The 16,392-nt window shown below is 34.1% G+C and overlaps 1 protein-coding gene across 1 annotated transcript in view; it reads right to left on the reverse strand.

Moving 5' to 3' along the window:
• Positions 1–16,392, reverse strand: part of BRIP1 (BRCA1 interacting helicase 1) — a 206,143-nt gene that overhangs the window by 103,419 nt on the left and 86,332 nt on the right. The window contains 1 exon segment of the mRNA XM_042966252.1: positions 14,322–14,483. Coding sequence (XP_042822186.1) covers positions 14,322–14,483 — 162 coding nt within the window.

Here is a 16,392-nt window from a genome sequence, read left to right on the forward strand (position 1 = left end):
TACATTTAGTTGATTCATCATCATAGTTACTCATCTTTCTAAGGAAGCTGTTTACAATATTATAATTAAATATGCTTTTAAATTGTGAATTATAGGTCTGTAACACAATAATATTTTACCAATTGTGTATACTATGTCATAATTATGGAATGGCATCTAATTTAGATATTAATAGCATCCTGATCTTTAAGTTGTCATCAATATAGACATGTTATTCATTAATGAAAAACAGAATTTCATCATTTTGTTTGCCATTTTTAAACTTTTAAACATCTTTCCCCCCTTTTTTTTTCTTTCTGGTTGATAATTTTCTTTAGTTGAATTCCTGCCTGACTCTTGTACTTACATTATTAACTATTCTAGACTTCATAAAGGTGAAGTAGAAGCTTGTAGGGAATGTGAACTATAAGACTGATTACCTAAAAACTCATGGAATGTCAACTTGTATAAACAACAACTCTAAACATTCATTTTAAAACTGAATTTGAACAATATTTGAACATATAAATTTTCACAGCAAAAGCTATTTTTTCAGTTATTTATATTGGCATACCAGATGACCTAATGAAAGGTAGAATGTATCTGCTTATGCACTTTTGTTAAAGGGAAAGTATCGGGGCAACTGGGTGGCTCAGTCAGTTAAGTGTCCAACTTCAGCTCAGGTCATGGTCTTGTGGTTTGTGAGTTTGAGCCCTGCATCAGGCTCTCTACTGACAGCTCAGAGCCTGGAGTTCCCTTTTTCTCTGTCCCTCCCCTGCTCACAATCTCTCTCTCAAAAATAATATAAACATTAAAAACTTTTGGGAAAAAAAAAGGGAAAGTATTAAGCACACTGTTTTATTGTTGGTTTAACCACCTAATTTTACTGAAGGATACAAAAATACTGCATAATATAGACACACATCATATCCTATGTGGGAAGATCTTATATTATACTTTCCAGATAAACATATTTGAATAACATTTTCATCAGATTTGCAATGAAAATTGTATTTTTTTCTGTTTTGCTTGGGCTGATGTTTTGCTGCTAAAAAAGCAATTTCATTGGTGTATAATTACTTATAACAAAATGCATTCATTTTAAGCGAGTAATTCAATGAGTTTTAACAAATTCATGTACCCAAGAAACTCTTGCCATAATCAAAATATGAAACATACATTTTCCCAAAAAGTTCCTTTGTACCATTATGGACTGAGATTTTCTCACTCAAAATTTATATGTTGAAGTCCTAATCCCCAGTATCTCAAAATGTGTCTATATTTAAAGATAAGGTCTTTAAAGAAGTGATTTCAGTTTTTATGTTTTGGCTTTTTATGTTTAGGTATGTGATCAATTTTGAGTTAATTTTTTGGATAAGGTTATGAGGTGTCAGTGTTCACTTTATCCCATAAGGATGTACAAGAATCCCATTTTCTGCAAAGACTTCCACTTATCTAATAAATTACCTTGGCATCTTGGGGTGCCTGGGTGGCTCAGATGGTTAAGCATCAGATTCTGACTCAGGTCATGATCTCATGGTTCCATGGGTTCAAGCCCTGCATAGGGATCTGTGCTGACAGCTCAAAGCCTGAGCCTGCTTCAGATTCTGTGTCTCCCTTTCTCTGTGCCCCTCCCCCACTCATATTCTGCGCGTCTCTCAAAAATAAATAAACGTTAAAAAGAATTTTTTTTTAATTTTTTTTTCAACGTTTTTTATTTATTTTTGGGACAGAGAGAGACAGAGCATGAACGGGGGAGGGGCAGAGAGAGAGGGAGACACAGAATCGGAAACAGGCTCCAGGCTCCGAGCCATCAGCCCAGAGCCCGACGCGGGGCTCGAACTCACGGACCGCAAGATCGTGACCTGGCTCAAGTCGGACGCTTAACCGACTGCGCCACCCAGGCGCCCCTAAAAAGAATTTTTTTAATTACTTGCATCTTTGCCAAAAGCCAGTTGACCATATATGTATATACATATGAATCAACTTCTAGATTCTACTTTGTTCCACCGATATATATGTTGACCCCTATGCCCAGTATCCCTGTAGCTCTACAGGAAATCTTGAAATCAGTTATTTAAGACTTCCAACTTTGTTTTTGCTTATTTTTCTAAATTTTTAAATAATCTAAGTTATTTGCACTTTTGTGTGAATTAACAGAACCGTGTCAATTTCTTTACCAAAAAAAAAAAAAAAAAAAAAAAAGGCCTATTGAGGGGCGCCTGGATGGCTCAGTTGGTTAAGTGTCTGACTCTTGATTTTGGCTCAAATCATGATCTCACAGTTTGTGAGATCAAACCCTGTGTCAGGCTCTGCACTGACAGATTCCTCTCCCTCTCTCTCTGCCCCTCTCCTGCTCGTGCTCTCTCACTCTCTCTCTCAAAATAAACAAAACACTTTTTTAAAAAGGCCTATTGAAATTTTTACTAAGATTGGCTTGAATGTACAGATAAATTTCAGGATAATAGATACCTTAACAATACTAAGACAATACTAAGACTCATAAACATAGTATCTCTTTATATAGGTATTATATACAGTCTTTAATTTCTCTCAGCAATGTTTTGTACTTTTTAGTGTTCAGGTCATGCATATCATGCACATAATTTCATGCTTTTTAATGTTATTTGAACTGATGCTGATTTAAATTTTATTTTCCAATAGGCCATTACTATTATAGATAAACAATCTGTTTATGTATGCAGTTGATCCTTGAACAATGTGGGAATTAGGAACAACACCCCTGCCCAGTTAAAAAGCCATATATAACTTCTGACTCCCCCAAAACTTGACTACTAATAGCCTACTACAGTCCAAAAGACTTGCCAATAACATACCTGATTAATACATATTTTGTATATTAAATGTATGATAGTGTTCTTATAATAAAGCAAGCTAGAGAAAAGAAAAATATTATTAAGAAAATTATAAGGAAAAGAAAACACATTTATAATATTACACCATATTTATGAAAAAAATTGACATATAAGTGGGCTTGTGCAGTTCAAACCCATGAAAAGGGGTGCCTATATTGACTTTCTCTAGACTGAGAACTTGCTACATTCAGTTATTAATTCTAATAGCTTTTTTTTATTGATTCCTTAGTATTTTATAAATACACAATCACGATGTCTGAGCAAAACCATTTTCTTTTTCTTTTGAAATCTAACTTTTATTTCCTTTTTTTGTCTTACTATTCTAGATACAGTACAATGTTGAACAGAGTAAGAAACAGACATCTGGGGGTACCTGGGTGGCTCAGTCAGTTAAAAGTCTGACTCTTGATTTTAGCTGAGGTCATAATCTTGAGGTTCATGGGATGGAGCTCCATGTTAGGCTCTATGCTCGGTGTGGAGACTGCTTGGGATTCTGTCTCTCTTTCTCTCTCTCTCTGCCCCTTCCCCACTTGTGTGTACTCTCTCACTCTCAAAATAAATAAATAAACGATAAAAAAAAAAAAAAAGACATCTGAGTCTTATTCCTGAAAGTGGACAAAAAACATTCAGTCTTAGAACATTAAGCAGGATGTTAGCTGTAAGTTTTTCAGATTCCCCTTTATCAGATTGTTCTTTATTTCATAGAAGTTTATATTATGAACTGGCAGTAAATTTTGTAAAATGCTATATCTGTGAATTTTTAGAGAAACATGTGTTTTTTTCTAATTTTTCTAACTTATTCCACTGATGAACTGAATTATACAGGTGGATTTTTGAATTATTATTAGCTTCTTAGGATAAATCTCACTTGGTCATGATATATGATCCTCTTTATACTAAGGGATTATATTTACCAATTTTTTGTTAATGACTTTTAGGCCCATGTTGGTCCATAGTTTTAATTTCTTATAATGTCCTATTTGGCTTTAGTATCAGGGATAGTTTGCCTGATGACATGGGAAGTACTCCCTCTTCCTCTATTTTCTGAGTTTGAGTAGTAATGGTACTTTTTCTTTATAGAATTAACCAATAAAGACATCTGAGCCTACAATTTTCTTTGTGGAAAGGTTTTAATTACTATTTCAATTTGTTCAACAGATATGTTATTTGAACTATCTGATTCTTATTGAGTCAATTTTGGTAATCTGTGTCTTTCAAGGAATCTATCCATTTCATAGAAGCTGTTTATCTGCTTGGCATAAAGTTGTTAAAAATATCCCTTTATTACCTATTTAATTCAACAAAATCTGTAATGATATTCCCACTTAATTCTTAGCATTGGTAATTTTCCTTCTCTTTTTATGTTGTGTGGTCTTGTTAGATTTTATTAGCTTTATTAATACATTTTAATAATGAGTATAGCTCTTGGTTTCACGGATTTCTTTATATTATTTATTGGTTTTCTATTTTATTATTTCCTTTCCTCTATTTTGTTTATTTTTGTTTATTTTCCTCAGAAATTCAGATTATAAGATCTTTCTCTTTTTTTTCTAATAAGGATTAAAAGCTATAAATTTCCCTCTAAGTATAACTTCAGCTACACTACATAAATTGTGACATTTTGTATTTCCCTTATCTCTTAATTCAAATATTTCAAGAAATAATGGCTAAAATTTCCCCAAATGTGATGAAAGAAGTGAGTCTACAAATCCAGGAGTTCAATCAGTTCTAAGGAGTTCAATTAGAATAAATCCAAAGCAACATACACAAAGACACTTTGTAATTCAACTGTCAAAAGATGAAGAGCAAAATAAATACATAAACAAACAAATGAATAAACAGATGCAAAAGCAAAGCAACTCATCTCATACAAAGGATTCTCAATAAGACCATAAGCTTATCTCTCATCAGAAACCTTAGAGGCCAGAAAGCAATGGGATATATTTAAAGTGCTAAAGAAAAAACTATCAACCAAGAATTCTATTATCTGGAGAAACTCTCCTTCAAAAATGATGGAGAAAAGTGAAACCAATACTACACTATATGTTAACTAACTTGAATTTAATTTTTAAAAAATGAGAAATTATGACATATCCAGATAAACAAAAGGTGAGAGTTTATTACACTAGACCTTACTCCAAGAACTGCTAAAGGGAGTCCTTATTTTGAAATAAAAGAACACAAAACAGTAACTTACAGTGGTATAACAATATAAAGATCTTCAGGAAAGATAAAAACATGAAAAAATATAAAGCCACAATTATTGTAATTTTGGTTTGTAACCCTATTTTTATTTATTTTTTTTAAATTTTTTTTAATGTTTATTTATTTTTGAGACAGAGGGAGACAGAACATGAGTTGGGGAGGGGCATAGAGAGAGGGAGACACAGAATCTGAAACAGGCTCCAGGCTCTGAGCTGTCAGCACAGAGCCCGATGCGGGCTCGAACCCATGAACCGTGAGATCATGACCTGAGCCTAAGTTGGGCGCTTAACCGACTGAGCCACCCAGGCACCCCTGTAACCCTATTTTTAATTTTCTACAGGATTTAAAAGGCAAATGCATGAAAATTATTATAAATCTTTGTTATTTGGCATACATGTAAAAAGAAGTAACTTGTGACATCAGTAACACAAAGGAGAGATGGAGCTGTTTACATGGAAGTTTCTGTACATAAATGAAGTTGGTATCAATTCAAATCTGATTGCTATGATAGGATGCTAAATAGGTAATCCCCACTCTAAGCGCAAAGAAAGTATCTATAAAATATACATAAAGCAAAACGAGAAAGCAAAATGTGTAACTATAAAAAATCAAGTAAGGGGCGCCTGGGTGGCGCAGTCGGTTAAGCGTCCGACTTCAGCCAGGTCACGATCTCGCGGTCCGTGAGTTCGAGCCCCGCGTCAGGCTCTGGCCTGATGGCTCGGAGCCTGGAGCCTGTTTCCGATTCTGTGTCTCCCTCTCTCTCTGCCCCTCCCCTGTTCATGCTCTGTCTCTCTCTGTCCCAAAAATAAATAAAAAACGTTGAAAAAAAAAAAATTAAAAAAAAAAATAAAAAAAAAAAAATAAAAAATCAAGTAAACAAAAAAGAGGGTGGTGATGGAGGACATAAAGAACATAAAAGTTGTAAGACACACAGAAAGCAAATAACAAATGGCAGAATGGATTTAAAAAGATGGCTCAACTATACACTAACTATAGGAGATTCACTTTAGATCTAAAGACATGAAGGCTGAAAGTAAAAGGATGGAAAAGCTATTCCAAACAAATAGTAACCAAAAGAAGAGTAGGGTGGCATTACTAATATCAGACAAAATAAACTTGAAGTCAAAAACTGCTACAAAGGATACTATACACTGATGATAAAAAGGTCAATTATGAAAAACATATAACTGTAAATATAATACACCAAAATTGAAGACCCAACATATATAAAGCAAACAATGGCAGAAAGGGAGAAACTGACAACTATACAACAGTTGGAGACATCAATAACCCACTTACACTAATGGATAGAAACTGCATAGAGATGAGAAAGGAAAAAGAGAACTAGAACAACACTGTCAATTAGTTGGACCTCATAGACATGTATAGAACTTCAATCACAACAGAGAATACACATTTCTCCAAAAGGGACAGGGAACATTCTCCTGAAAAGACCACATGAGTCCATAACACAAGTCTTAATAAATTTATAGTCACTGTAGAAGAAATGGACAAGAGACATGAATAGACACTTTCCCAAAGAAGATATCCAGATGGCTAACAGACACCACAAAAAATGTTCAACATCACTCATCATCAGGGAAATACAAATCAAAATCACAATGAGATAGCATCTCACACCAGTCAGAATGGCTAAAATTAATAACTCAGGCAACAACAGATGTTGGCAAGGATGTGGAGAAACGGGATCTCTTTTGCACTGCTGATGGGAATGCAAAGTGGTGCAGCCACTCTGGAAAACAGTATTGAGGATCCTTAAAAAGTTAAAAATAAAACTACCCTGCAACCGAGCAATTGCACTACTAGGTATATATCCAAGGGCTATAGGTGTGCTGTTTCGAATAGGCACATGCACCCCAATGTTTACAGCAGTGCTATCGACAATAGCCAAAGTATGGAAAGAGCCCAAATGTCCACTGACAGATGAATGGATAAAGAAGATGTGGTACACACACACACACACACACACACACACACACACACACAGTGGAGTATTACTTGACAATCAAAAAGAATGAAATCTTGCCCTTTGCAACAACGTGGATGGAACTAGAGGGTATTATGCTAAGCGAAATAAGTCAGTCAGAGAGGGACAAATATATGACTTCACTCATGTGGAATTTAAGATACAAAATTAGTGAACCTAAGGTAAGGGAAGCAAAAATAATATAAAAACAGGGAGGGGAAGAAAACATAAGAGACTCTTAAATACAGAGAACTGAGGGTTGCTGGAGGGGTTGTGGGTGGGGGGGCTGGACTAAATGGGTAAGGGGCATTAAGAAAGACACTTGTTGAGATGAGCACTGGGTACTATACATAGGGGATGAATCGCTGGAATCGACTCCTGAAATCATTATTGCACTGTATGGTAACTAACTTGGATGTAAATTAGAAAGAAAGGAAGAAAGAAAAGAAAGGAAGGAAGGAAGGAAGGAAGGAAGGAAGGAAGGAAGACCACTGTAATCATACAAAAGATCTTTTCTGGTCACAATAGAATAAAACTAGAAATCAATAAAAGAAGGAAAACTAGAAAACTCACAAATATAAGGAAATTAAATAACACATATTAAAAAAATTTTTTAAGTTTATTTTTCCATTTTGAGAGACAGCAAGCAGGAGAGGGGCAGAAAGAGGGAGAGAATCCCAAGCAGGCTCTGCATTGCCAGCACAGAGCCTGATGCGGGGCTCAAACTCACAAACTTGAGATCATGACCTGAGCCGAAACCAAGAGTTGGATGCTTAATCGACTGAGCTACCCATGTGCCCCTAAACAACACATATTTTAAACAACCAACAAGTCGAAAAAGAAATTACAAGAGAAATTAGAAAATACCTTGAGAAATATGAAAATGAGAACACAATATACCAAAACTTAAAGGATGCAAAGAAAGCAGTGCTAAGAGAGATATTTATAGCTATAATGACATGCTTTAAAAAAAAGAAAGGGGCACCTGGGTGGCTCAGTCAGTTAAGCGTCCAACTTCGGCTCAGGTCATGATCTCATGGTTTGTGAGTTCAAGCCCCATGTCAGGCTCTGTGCTGACAGCTCAGAACCTGGAGCCTGCTTTGGATTCTGTGTCTCCCTCTCTCTGTCCCTCCCCCACTCATGCTCTGTCTGTCTCTCTTTCTCTCTCAAATACATAAACATTAAAAAAAAATTTTTTTAAATAAATTTAAAAAAGGAAGATCTCAGGGCGCCTGGGTAGTTCAGTCAGTTAAGCATCTGACTTTGGGCTCAGGTCATGATCTCATGGTTCATGAGTTCGAGCCCCACATCGGGCTCTGCACTGATAGCATGGAGCCTGCTTGGATCCTGTCACCCCCCTCTGACTACACCTTCCCTGCTCTCTCTCTCAAAAATAAACATTTAAAAGTAAATAAATAAAAATTAAAAAGGAAGATCTCAAATTAATAAACTAATTTTGTGCATTCAGGAAGTAGAAAAAGAAGAGCATGCTAAATCGAAAACTAGCAGAAGTAAGGAAATAATAAAGATCACAGAAGAGATAAATGGAAAAAAAAAAAGAACAGGAAACAGCAGAGAAAATCAATAAAACCAAAAGTTGGTTCTTTGAAAGGGTAAAAAAAAAAAACTGACAAACCTTTAGCTAGAATGACTGTGGGGGGGAGGGGAGAGTAAGACTCAAATTACTAAAACCGCAAAAGAAAGAAGCGACCTCACTACCAATTTTACACAAATAAAGATTATAAAAAACATCATAAATAATTGTATCTCAACTTGGATAGCCAACATAAAATGGACAAATTTGAAGAAATACACAATCTACAAAAACTGAATCATGAATAAATAGAAAATCTGAACAGACTTATAACTAGTAGAGAGATTGAAACAGCAATCAAAAATCTTCCAACAAAGAAAATCCCTGAACCCAGTGGATTCATTGGTGAATTTTACAAATCCTTTAAAGAATTAACACCAATCCTACTCAAACTCTACCAAAAAACTGAGGAGTAGAGAATATTTACTAACTTATTCTATGAGGCTAATACTGCCCTAAGAGCAAAGGCAGACAAAGATATTAGAAGCAAAAGAAACTGGGGCGCCCGTGTGGCTCAGTCAGTTCAGCATCTGATTTTGGCTCAGGTCATGATCTCATGGTTCATGAGTTCAAGCCCCATATCAGGCACTCTGTTGTCAGCGCAGAGCCCGCTTTGGATCCTGTATCTCCCTCTCTTTCTCTCCTTCCCTCACTTGTGCTCTCTGCCCCTCTCCCACTTGAGATTTCTCTCTTTCCTCTCTCTCTCTCTCTCTCTCACTCTCTCTCTCTCTCAAAAAGCAAAAGAAACTATAGACAAATATCTCTTATGAATACTGATGCGAGAATCCTCAACAAATTCAGCAACCAAATTTAGCAACATACTAAAAGGATTATAACCAAGACCAAATGGGATTTATTCCCAAAATTAAAGAGTAGTTCAACATATGAAAATCAGTTAATGTAACATATAGAATTAATAGAATGAAGAACCCCCCCCAAAAAAAGCCACATGATTATTCTCAATTGATACAGAAAAAGCATCAATGACAAAAAAAAAAAAAGTCAATAAACTAGGAATAGAAGGAAACTTCCTCAACATTATAAAGCAATATATGAAAAACCCACAGGCTAACATCACACTCAATGAAACAACCCACAATGCCAGTCTGCACCATTTCTATTCAATATAGTAGTTTAAGTTCTAGCCAGAAAAATCAGGCAAGAAAAAGACATCCAAATTGGAAAGGAAAAAGTAAAATGATCTCTGTTTGCCAATGATATGATCTTATAATTAGAAAACTAAAGATCCCTCCCCAAATATAAAGCCAATAAATTTAGTAAAGTTGCAGGATACAAAATCAAGACACAAAAATCAGTTCCCTTTCCATACAACAGCAATGAACAACTGGAAAAGGAAGTTAAGACAACAACCCATTTACTACAGCATAAGAAATACTCAGAAATAAATTTAACCAAGACGGTTAAAGAGTTGTACTCTAAAACTACTAAATACTGCTGAGAACAATTAAAAAAAGACATAAATAAAAGGAAAGACATCCCATGTTTATGGATTGGAAAAAGTAACATTATTAATAATACTACCAAAGCCAGATACAGAGTCTTTGGAATCCCTATCAAAATCTCAAAAGCATTCTTTGGCAGAAAAAGAAAAAATCCATTCTAAAATGAATAAGGAGGGGTGCCTAGGTGGCTAGTTGGTTGAGCGTCAGATTCTCGATTTCAGCTCAAGTCATGATCTCATGGTTTGTGAGTTCAAGCCCTGTGTCAGGGCTGTACTGACAGCACAGAGCCTGCTTTGGATTCTCTTTCTCCTCACTCTGCCCTTCCCCTGCTCGTGTGTGCTCATGCTCTCTTTCTCTCTCTCAAAATAAATAAAAATAAACTTAAAAAAATGCATAAGGAATCCTGAGGAGCTGCAAATAACCAAAACAATCTTGAAAAAGAACAAAATTAGAGGATCCACATTTCCTGATTTTAAAACTTACTTTAAAGTTAAAGTAATTGAAACACTAATGGCATAAGGATAGACTTACAGACCAAGGACAGAGAATAGGAAGTCTACACATAAGTCCTTGCATATGTGGTCAATGGATTTTCAATAAGGGTACCAAGACCGTTCAATGGAGAAACGGGAAACTTTTCAACAAATGATGCTAGGAAAAGTGGGTATCCACATGCAAAAAAAATGAAATGGACCCATACTTTACACCATACATAAAATTATCTCAAAATGGCTAAAATACCTAAATTTAATACCTAAACTATTAAGTCCTTAGAGAAAACATAGGGGGAAATCTTCATGACACTGGATTTAGCAATAATTTCTTGGTTATGACACCAAAACACATATAACAAAAGAAAACAATAGATAATTGAACTCGATCAAAATTTCACAATTTATAATTTTTGTGTACCCAAGAATGCTATCAACAGAGTGAAAGACAACTCCTAAAATGGGAGATGATATTTATAAAGCATGTATCTGGTAAGGGATTAATATATAAAATATAAAAAGAACTACAGCTCAACAATAACAACAAAAACCTTATTCGAACATGAGGAAAGGACTTGAATTAAACATTTCTCCAAAGAAGATACACAAATGGATAATAAGCACAAAAAACATCACTAGTCATTAGGGAGATACAAACCAAAACCACAAGGAGATGCCACTTGTGGTTTCCATCCATTCATATCCATTAGGATGGTTATTATCCAAAAAATAGTAAATAACAAATGTTGGCAAGAATGTGAAGAAATGGAAATCTTTATGAAATGCTGCTTTCTGAATCTAAAATTATACAGTTGCTGTGGTAAACAGCATGATGGCTCCTCAAAAAGTTATACAGATTTACCATATGATATAGCAATACCATTTCTAGGTATATATTCCAAAGAACTGGAAGCAAGGGCTCAAACAGGTATCTGTATACCAATGTTCACAGCAGCATTATTCATAATACTCAAAAGGTAGACCCAACCCAAGTGATCACAGAATGGATAAACAAAATGTGGTACATACACAAAATGGAGTATTATTCAGGCATAAAAGTGAAATTTTAATACATGCTACAACATGCATGAACCTTGAAAACAAAAATTATATTAAGAGAAATAGGCCAGATACAAAAGGACAAATATTTTATGATTCCATTTATGCCTAGAATAGACAAATTCTTACAAACAGAAAGAATAGAGGGACTGTGGGTAGAGGATCTGGAGAGCTACTATTTCATAGCTACAGAATTCCTGTTTGGGAAGATGGAAAAGTTGTAGAAATAGACAGTGTTTATGGCTGAATAAATTACAAATATATTTAATGGCAGTAAATCATACACCTAAAACGGTTAAAATGATAAATTTTGTTATGCATATTTCACAATTTAAAAAAAAGGAATAACAATAAATATCAGAGGAACAGATCAAAGATTTGAGAAGTCTCGAGGTATAGAAATGGAAAGTGAGAAGCCAGAGGACTATTGGTTTTCATTATAATCATTTTATATTATTTGTGTATAAGAATTAATTTGATAGCAAATTTATTTTTTAAAGCTTAAAAAAAGAAATTATAATAATGAATTCAACAAATGAAAAACTGGGGAAATGTTGATATGTACTATAGGGAATTAATACCCACGTGATTAAGTCCATAAAAATTAATAAAAAAGATACAGTATAAACAGACAATAAATTAAAATAAATAAGCAAACCCCCCAGAACTATCAATCTACTATTAATAAAAACAATTAACTAAGACAGAAATAAAATGTTTGAAAGCTTATTTAATTATCTTCTCATTCTTTTTAGTTGAAAAAGTAGAAACAGAAAATTTTATAATCCATTCATTATGCCAATTTATAAATCTGATAAAAAAGTATATTTAAATGTTACAGTCTCTATAGTCACCCAATAATCAATCATCAATTTCAGTAACTGTAAAATTAATACTGTGCTATATCTATTCCAAAAATTAAATTTAGGAGGTAATATTCCGTTTATATTTAGAGTAGTTACTTTTCTTCTACCAAGTAATGTATTTCACCTCAATATATTAATAATTAGGATGTATTTTCAAACTGCTGAACTCAGCTAACAAAAACTACATCATTTGAGAACACTGCTACAATATGATATGGCGTACTGTTCAACAGTCTGTTTTCTTTCTCACTGTAACTTTTCCAATGACAATTGTATTATTGTCGATTTAAATACCTTTATATTAGATTTGGTTTTCCTCCATATATACACTAAAAAACTCAAGAAACAAAAAACAAAACCCCAAAAAACCATACCAAACTGCTTACTAGCATATAAACAATCATTCTTACCATGTCTTTGAAGCCTAGTAGAATATGAAATTATTTATTCAACTGGGCATTTCATGGCTCACTTTTGTGATCATGATTGGGAAATATAAAAAGGTATGTATTAATGTACTGAGATTTTACTTTTCTTTAGCTCCAAGCTTAATTATTAGTTTTCTTTAACATAGCTGTTTGGTGTAAATGTTCACACTTTGGGATAAATATTGCTTTCTTTTAAGAATTTTTTAAATGTTTATGTCCATTTTTTTTCTGGATATTCTTGTAAAAAAAAAAAAAACCAACTATCTGATTAAATTTCTTCTGAAAGCAATTCTTTCAATTTATCTACAGGAAGACTAATTTACTGTATCGGGCTAAAAAAGTATGCGCCTTGGTCCCATTTGGGCTGCTATAACAGAATACCTCAATAGCTTTTAAACATAAGAAATGTATCACTTACACTTCTGGAAGCTGGAAAGTCCAAGATCAAGGCACCAGCATGGTCACATTTGGTGAGGTCCCTCTTTCTGGTTCATAGCTGGCATCTATTCTGTATGTCCTCACATGGTAGAAGGGGCAAGGTTTCTCTCAGTGTCTCTTTTATTAGACACTAATCCTGTTCGTAAGAATTCTAACCTCGGGACTTAAGCACCTCCCAAAGGCCCCACTCATAATGTCACCATCTTTAGGGGTTAGGATTTCAACATATGAAACTTTGGGAGGACACATTCAGGTAAAGCAGTATGTACATAAATGGAAAACAGTAGCAGAGTCAAAAGTATTTCAGTATTGCCATTCAAATATATTATTTATTTATACTACTATCCTTACGTATACAACTTCCAATGAGAAAATAAAAGGAAATACCACTTTTCTACACTGGAATTTAGCTTGGATTTTGATAAAGTATGATTTTACTCTCAGAAATTATATGTAGTTTTAATGCTTTAAATATTAGGACTAAAATACACTATGTGACTCAATTTTACACAGTATTATTAAAAACCAGAGTGACTTTAAAAACAAAAATGTCTAGCCTCGCCAAATACATGAAGTAAAAAGATGGGCAACAAAGAAAGTCTGATTTTAGATTCAGATTAATGAAACATTCAAAAGTATAATTTGTGAAAGTGAAAATGAATATACTTTTTCCCGTCTACTATGAAAAAAATCAAGCTGCCCCTAAAAATAAAAATAATGTACACATCATAAACAGTCCTCATATAACAAACACTGCTTGAAGACTTTTAGTGTTTTAGAGTTTCAAGTAAAACAGTGAATGGACTATCTCAATCAATAAATAAGTAAAATATATGATACTTAGAAAATTATAATTCCTGTTGCTTCCTGGAAACTTACCATGGTAATCCCATGTGATTTTTTAAAGGCAAGAGAAACAATAAATATTCCCTTACCTTGTAAGATGGCAAGAAGCACAAAATTCCTTGGCTCACAGCCTGACACACAGATAACACAAGTGCGCCCACTTCATCCTGAAACTCGAAAGTTTCTGTGTGCTGGAAGGTAGCACAGAGATTCCGACCCTTGGGACCTGACCCAATGGTGCCAACCCAAACCTAGAATATAAATATGTATTAGAGTCATGCCTGAACCAGGCAGGCAAATTAGCATTTAGTTGGGAGCCTTAATTACGCATATTACGTGTAGTCAAAAGATCAAGAAACAAGTTTAGAGAAACTTTATTTTTAAATTGTTGGTGTTTCTCTATTTTCATTAATTAATTATATATAAATCTAAATTATAAAAGTTTTACTTTAAGCGCATCACTGACCACTCAGGATACAAGAAAAAATTACTTTTCTATTTCCTAAACAGCTTTGTAAAACTAAACATGCAACAAAATTTTGTTGGATAATGTAAACAAATGAAATGAATAAATCAGAAATGATTCCAGACTATTAGATGAAGGCTTGTATGATCTGCTATAGGTAAGTCTTTAAGACTTGACTATGGTAAGAGTTATGAATATACTCAACAAATTTACAAATTCACTGATGCTCAAAGATCTATAGTCTTAAAAAAATCAGACCCACCAAATTTTAGTTATTTGCAATTCATTTATATTCATACAGGTCTAGTATTAGTGTGATTTGACTAAGAGAAACTAAAAACTTGACTGGTAATCTACAGACAATATAAACACTTCAGATTGTTGAAACTGTAATAGCCCTATATTTTCAAATAATGTATGAGACTGAGGTACATTTTACAAGATGACGTCTAATGGATACCAGTTTAACCAACTTTTAACTAAATGATTAACTAGTAATAAGATAAACTGATATTAAGTGTTTCCTGACATGATGCAATGGGAAGTAGCAATATCATATCACCTATATAGTATTGTTACCAAACTGTTTAACCTGAATCTTATCAACAGGAAACAATCGGATAAAATCCAGATTATAAGACATTCCTCAAGATAACTGCTAACTTGAATTCTATAAAAATGTCATGAAAGACAAAAAAAATAAAAGGCAAAACAACAGTTTTAAAGACTAAAGAGATATGAAAGTCAAATGCAATACATAATACTTGATTGGATCCTGGGTCAAGAATAAACAAAATAGGGGCGCCTGGATGATGGTCAGACTTCAGGTCAGGCCATGATCTCTACGTTCATGAGTTCCAGTCCCACATCAGGCTTGCTGCTGTCAGCGCAGAGCCTGGTTTGGATCCTGACCCCTTCTGTCTGCCCCTTCCCCACTTGCGGTGTGTCTGTCTGTCTCTCTCTCTCAAAAATAAACATTAAAAAAAAATGGGAATGCAAGCTGGTGTAGTCACTCTGGAAAACAGTATGGAGGTTCCTCAAAAAATTAAAAATAGAACTACCCTACGACCCAGCAACTGCACTACTAGGTATTTATCCAAGGGATACAGGTGTGCTATTTCGAAGGGACACATGCACCCCCATGTTTACAGCAGCACTATCAACAATAGCCAAAGTATGGAAAAAGCCCAAAAGTCCATTGATGGATGAATGGATAAAGAAGATGTGGTATATATATACAATGGAGTATTACTCGGCAATCAAAAAGAATGAAATCTTGCCATTTAAGCTATGTGGATGGAACTGGAAGGTATTATACTAAGTGAAATTAGTCAGAGAAAGACAAATATCATATGACTTCACTCATATGAGGACTTTAAGAGACAAAATAGATGCACATAAGGGAAGGGAAACAAAAATATAAAAAAACAGGGAGGGGAACAAAGCATAAGAGACTCATAAATATGGAGAATAGAGGGTTACTGGATGGGGTGTGGGAGGGGGGATGGGCTAAATGGGTAAGGGGGCATTAATGAATCTACTCCTGAAATCATTATTGCACTATATGCTAATTTGGATGTAAATTAAAAAAAATAAAGTATTATGTTTAAAAAAAATTAAAAATAAAAATAATTTTCAATTCATGAAGCATACCAAAAAAAAAAACCAAACAAAATAAAAAGATATAAAGACAT

Source organism: Panthera tigris, chromosome E1 (genome assembly GCF_018350195.1).
Source record: "Panthera tigris isolate Pti1 chromosome E1, P.tigris_Pti1_mat1.1, whole genome shotgun sequence".
Lineage (NCBI taxonomy): Eukaryota > Metazoa > Chordata > Mammalia > Carnivora > Felidae > Panthera > Panthera tigris.